This window comes from Fulmarus glacialis, unplaced genomic scaffold, assembly GCF_000690835.1.
Source record: "Fulmarus glacialis isolate BGI_N327 unplaced genomic scaffold, ASM69083v1 scaffold20881, whole genome shotgun sequence".
NCBI lineage: Eukaryota > Metazoa > Chordata > Aves > Procellariiformes > Procellariidae > Fulmarus > Fulmarus glacialis.
Genome location: NW_009194934.1, coordinates 8,063 through 14,264, shown reverse-complemented (window position 1 = coordinate 14,264; position 6,202 = coordinate 8,063). Strand labels below are relative to the sequence as shown.

At 47.3% G+C, this 6,202-nt stretch overlaps 1 protein-coding gene across 1 annotated transcript in view; it reads right to left on the bottom strand.

Annotated features, from left to right (window-relative positions):
- The window catches only part of FAM124B (family with sequence similarity 124B), a 4,051-nt gene extending 241 nt beyond the window's left edge, over positions 1-3,810 (bottom strand). Inside the window, exons 1-2 of the mRNA XM_009587945.1 lie at positions 3,082-3,810; positions 27-374 (exon numbers count right to left, since the gene is read on the bottom strand). Coding sequence (XP_009586240.1) covers positions 27-374; positions 3,082-3,810 — 1,077 coding nt within the window. The remainder of the gene's footprint in view (positions 1-26; positions 375-3,081) is intronic.
- Between the last annotated feature and the right edge of the window lie 2,392 nt (positions 3,811-6,202).

Here is a 6,202-nt window from a genome sequence, read left to right as displayed (position 1 = left end):
CGCCGTGTGCCACTGTGGTCCCCCCCCCCCTGCCGATGAACACGGCTCTCCCGGAGAGAAGCCTGCAGCTTGCTGCTCGCCTGTCTGCGGAGGGAGGTGGCATCCCACCACCACGGGGCCACCGGACCACTGTGAGAGGAGCAGAAGTGCCTGTGGAGGTCACCGCCAGCTTGCTCAGGAGTAAGGGCTTCCCTTTGGTCAGATTTTGTTTTACCCTTCGTGGCTCTGACCTCCCGGCTTCTCTGCCCAGGATTACCCCACTTTACAGGGAGAGGGGCTGGGACAGAGTCCTGCAGGATTTTTTCGTTGCCTGCATTATTATGCCGATGGGAAAGCCCAACATTTGTTTCATGGGGCTTTGAGCTGTCTTGAACCTGTTGAATAAAATTTGGAGAGAACCCCATTAACATATCATTCTAGCTTTACCAGGTGATGCTCTCACCTAGCCTCGCTGTGCTGAAGTCACCTGCAGCGCGAGTCCGTCAGCCCCCAGAGAACAGCACGGAGCTCGCACAAGCCTGAGCCATGGCAGATGAAACAGTGTAGATAATGTGATGCACACGGAGAAAAACAATCCCAGCTCCACATACAAAATGCTAGGTTGTGAGTTGACCGTAACCCCAGGGTCTCATTTCTGTGACAGACAGCACCATGTTAGCATCAGTTCAGTGCCTGACAGCAGTCTAGAAAACAAAGGAAATCTTAAGAATTATTCCAAACAAAACGGAGATTGTTGTTACGCACGGTGCAGCTCTGGGCCCCCAGCTGGACCATGGTGTTTGTCCCTCAACCGCAGCACACAACAGAGTATTATGGGGCTGGAAAGGCTCAGAAGTGGACAATGAGGACAACTGCAAGTACAGTAAAGGAACAACCACGTATGCTGGGAATCTTAAGCCTGGGGGGAAAAAAAAAAACCCCACAGTTTGGGAGGGAGAGGATAAGAGGCTATAAAACCATGAGCCACCTGGAGAAACAGATAGGTATTGTCCACTCCCTGCCATTTGCAATGCAAGAAGCAGAGGCCATCAAATGAAGCCAGGTGGAGCCAATTTCAAATAACAGAAGGTGGCAGTAGACCTTGGAATGTACCTGCCAAGGTATCTTGTGGATACAAAAAGTTCACATGCATTATTTATCTAGTCTCACAAGGGGAGATAAACTCTTGGAAAGGAGAGTCACTGCAAGTTACCACAGCTGGCTTCAGAAAACCCTTGAGTTTAAAACGGGCAGCTCGGGAGCATATTGGTGGGGTGTAACACTTGCACTTGTCCTCTTGCTGTTCCTCCCAAGGCAGCCGCCTGTGACCAGCTGCTGGGGACAAAGGCTGGGCAGGATGAAGCCCTGGTCTGACGCCCCCGGCCCCTGCAGACAGGCTGATGGTCTCAGGACTTTCTGTGGCCACTGCCAGCGCTCGGCTGAGCGGCTACACTGTGCTTGAGTGAAACAATCCCGTAGGCTCATCTGTCTTTTAATAAATTATAAAACTGAAATAACCAGTCATAAACCTTACTATTTTGAGAAAGAAACAAGAAAGTTACACTTGAATTTAGTTTCTCCCAACTCATGCACAGCTTTCAGAGGGCTCTCAGGACTAGTGCACACACACAACAGATTTGCTGCAGGTGACCTAAACACAGCACACAAACAGCTGTGCCTGTCCCAAAACCTCCTTGGAGGCATCAGATCTACTGGAGCTCCTTCACATCTGCAAATCCTGACCAGCTGCTTTTGGAAAGAAGCTTCTCCAGGAAGCTCCGGATCAAGTGGCATTCCTCTGACAGCTGGACAACACATGGACCAACACTTACCCAAGGAGAAGATACCCATCAGACCAGCAAGGCCAATGGGACCAGGACCTGCTAAGCACATCCCACTTGTTCCTGCGGAGCGTGCCACCCCCGGGCACACCAGCCCAGAGCAAGGCACCCACCTTGCCAGCCCTCTGCAAGACTAGAGACACATTTCGTGTCTTTATTTACGAAATGGCACATGGAGATGGTCCTACTCTCCTACTTAAGACTCCTACTTGAGTAGGAGTAAAATTTGAGCAACAGGGATCTCCTGTAAACACTCAGAGAAAGGAAATGGACTGGAACAGTAACTAGTGAGCAACTTCAGAAAAAAAAAAAAAAGGAGAGGATGTGGTTTATTTACTTCATCAAACCATGCAGGACCAACTTCAAAGCTACGTGAAGATGCTCAGGGCCTTGTCCAGTTCACGTGGGTGGCAAACCAGCTTATAAAGTGATACTGAATGAGAAGTACGCAAAGGCTGCCCTGAGGATTAGTGTTCAGAGTAGCATAAAAATACGCCATACAGAATAATTAAGCGGATTTGTAGCAAATGAGCTCTGGAAGGAAAATGAAAAACCACAGGATGGGCAAATTTAAATATCCAAATTACAACAAAAAATAATTAGAGGGAGGAAGGGCTGTTACAGCAGGAAGAAAGCACACTGAGCTAAACTGCCCCCCTGCTCACATGTGTAATTCCCACTATGGATCATCTCGGCACAGTCGTCTTTGTTGGTTTTTATTTATTTGTATCCACACAGCCTCTGGACTGCACACTTGAACAGAAAAGGCAGAGATTTCCTATGACACATTTCTCTGGCACGTTTGCCCAACTGCAACTCACTCAAGAGCTCACAAAATCTATTGCAGGCGATGATGTATCAATACTATACTTACAATACATCTGGTTTTGGATGCTAAAAATCTGCTTTCGAAAACATTTATAATATAACGACTTATCAGAAAAAGAATAGGCTCTTACAATCATTTGATTCAGGCAGGAAAGGGAATACGGTAAAGTAGCCTGCTCAAAAAACAGCATTAATACTTTCCATTTCAGGCAAGCAGTAATGATGTTAATTTAACAATATAAAAATATTCCAAGGATCTGTGCTTATATTTATCAATGGCATCACAGCATTGGCAGATACCAATTACTGCATTCACAAATTCAAAAGCAAACATAAACAAGCAAAATCTTAAATTCCATTTTTAACCAGTCCTGCTTCCCTCGAAAAGAAAAAAATATAAAACGCCTCCTCTTGGAGCACCACAGATACATACCTGAAGCAGAATTGTATTTCCTTCGTAGTCTTGCGTTTGCCACCTGGTGCTACTGATAGGAATACATGGGTTAGGCAGGAGAGGCACCAGCTGCCCGATTTCTCGCACCTTGAACTGCAAGGCTGATGACTCCTTCGGCTCGGCAGCCACCCCAATGGGCAGCTGCTTCAAGCAGAGCTGCACGGCAGTATTTTGGGTTGCGTACAGCACAAAGACACAGAAGTTACTTTTCTGCATAGTCGCTTCTTTCTGTAGGATCATCTCGTAGAGTCTCACTGCATCCTCATAGTTATCGAAACTGCAGTAGAGGGTGACACGCAGGATTTCGGGGCCACAGTGCACCCGCCTGATGCCCCACACAGGCATCTGGTCATCCAAGCCATAGAAGTCCTGGTGAGCTGGGGCATAGAGGTGGCTTTGCCCGTTAGCAATCTGGGCGCACTGGTAGCGCCAGGGTGGATGCTGGAAGAGCTCATGGACCTGGAAAATTCGTTCTTCTCCCAAGTCCTCATGTAGAAAAAGGAGAACAGATATTCCAGGAAAGCCGCAGCTTCTCTTACGGTATCTCTCATAGTAATTCAACGGAGTAAGTCGCTCAGACACCAGGAAAAGTCGAACGTCTGGGCAGATCCACTCCAAAAGCCGATCCAGAGTTTGCTGCAGAACTGATGAGTGTCCCGAATTGGCAAGAAGATGCACAGTCACCAGAGAGTCTGCTCTGTCATCCATTGCAAAGGTTCCTGACAAGAAATAAAAATAGACAAATTGGTGCCTTCCCTTTCCCTCTCCTACTGTTGGAGCCTCAATAACATGAGGGGTTACTGTAAGACAGACAGAATGAATTCAATCTTCTACAAGCTTTGCAATAGCCTGATGAAATACGCAGGTCTGCACAGTTAACGTACACAAGGCAGGTGAAGAGTGACAAGGATTATGTGACTGGTCCCAGGTCACTCACATCGCAGCAGAGCTCAGATGAAGGCTCATTTTCCAACTTGAGCTCTGGTCACTGTGTACCGGCAACTGACGTGTCCAGGAACACCTCTGTGTCCTACAGCTCCTCTCCTTCACAGGACAGGGCAGCAGAGGTGAAGAGCACTGAAGCACAAAAGCAGTAATTCTCTGAGATGAGATGACTTTGTAAGAACACTTGCCTGTCAGCAGTGGAAACGCGTGCTCCAGATCCGGCCGAGTCCCACCGGCGCGCATCTCCGTGCGATCGCCACCTTTTGCAAAGGCGATGTGGCACTCATGTTTGAAAACCTCAGCGTATTTTCCTGTAGTCAGCAGGCTGGGCTTTAGCTCGTTGTAAAAAGCTTATGATCTTTGAGAGTCACACCCTTCTGGAGCATACAGATAAGCTATTCTTTAAAAACAAGGAAGGAAAACAGACTAACAAAAGAAAAAAAACCCCATGTGAACACAACAGATAACAATAAGGGCAGATACGAATCAGCCTCAGGAAAGAGGAGCTTTGGGAAAAAACCTCGACTCCTAGTTACGCGCTTCACAACACAGGTAGCTCACTGCCTAGCTGGAAACCAGGTCCTGGGTTATTATACACAGCCCACAAAAGCTGGGTGCCAGGCTTCCCCCTTTCAGTGCCCTGTGTGCCTCTTTTTCCTCCTCTTTTTTTTTTTTTTTTAATGCCAAGATACCCATGTAATCAGCACTCTTAAGCAAATTCCAGTTTTTTTCCCTTGCTCCTTGGGTTTACATATTGGTACTTAATTTAGCTTATTGTGTGGACTACAACAGGAATGCTGAAAATACACCTCTTTCCAGGCCTCTTCTAGTGTCTAGCCAATAAATCACACTGTCCCTTCATCTCCTTATTTTGCCAACCCAGGAGCAATACATACAAGTCAAGCCAACCCCATTTTCTATACAGAACTGCCCTCACCACAGCCAGTAATTAAAACAAAACTGGCGCTTCCGACGATGTATTCAGCTCCATCTAATGAAGAGCAACACATCCCTCTCTGCTGACTTACCAATTTCCCTCTCAAACAACCAAGCACACAAAGTAGTGGTTCACCATGCAGAAATCCCAGCATTAATAACAGTCTGTTATTTAAAACTCTGAACTTTTTTTCTTTTTTTTTTTTTTAAATACAGCCCTAGTGTTATATTCAACTGAGCAAAATCTCCAAGGTCTAGAGGTACAAGTAGCGGTGCCTTGGTTTCCTTTATGAAGAAGATCACTCTCAACTGGTAGAAATACACATTCATGCTTTAAACCCCCACTGACACCAGTGTACAAAAAACCAAAAAGGCTGACTAGAAAATGAGGAAAAAATTGATTTGCACTGATAGAGAGAAACCCACCCGCAACACTTCCAAGCAAGTAACAACTACTGTTGGGAGGGAGACAAAAAAAATCCAGCCTTCGGACAATTGCAGGAAGAGAGTAAAGAGAAGAGTGCAAGTGCTCAAAACATTAAAACGCTCTAGATGAGCTCTGAACAACACAATTTTACTGAAATATGGAAAAGGAAATGATGCATCAGCTCTTTGCTACAGGGCAGGGGCAAGCAGTCATCTGCCTTCCGGCATGTGAGGAAAAGGGGAATTTTGCCTGTACAGGAAAACACTGAAACTAAGAAAGCTCACAGGGGCTCGGTTTGTAGCTGGCAGCACGAGCTGCATTTCAGGGTCTGCATTTCTGTTCTGGTAGGAGGCAATGGTGCTGGGCACGGCAGAGATGGCCGGCACGGCCACTGCGGCAGCGTGCTGAAGCGAAGCACCACCCCTGCGGTGCCGCCTTAGGGTCAGGCAAAAAAGCAGAGACCAGTAAAAGTCAAAGTGGGTAAATAGGAGTGAACATAGACACGGTGCGGGGGGAAAGCAATCGTCACCCCGCGCGCACAGCAGTGGGACCGCGGGCTGGCGTACAGCCCAGCAAAGCTACCGGGGCTGAGCAGGCCGCTGGGTGAAAGCGGCAGCTTTGGGGCCAGCAGCAGCCTGAAAGAACCGTATTACTAGGGAAGGAATAGCGAAGGAAACAAGATATTGTACAGCAACATATAAATCCACAGCACATCCGTATCTTGAGTGGTGCGTGCTGGTCCAGCTGCCCTTTAATAAAATGGATGCAGAGATGTAGGGAGAAAGCAGGAGG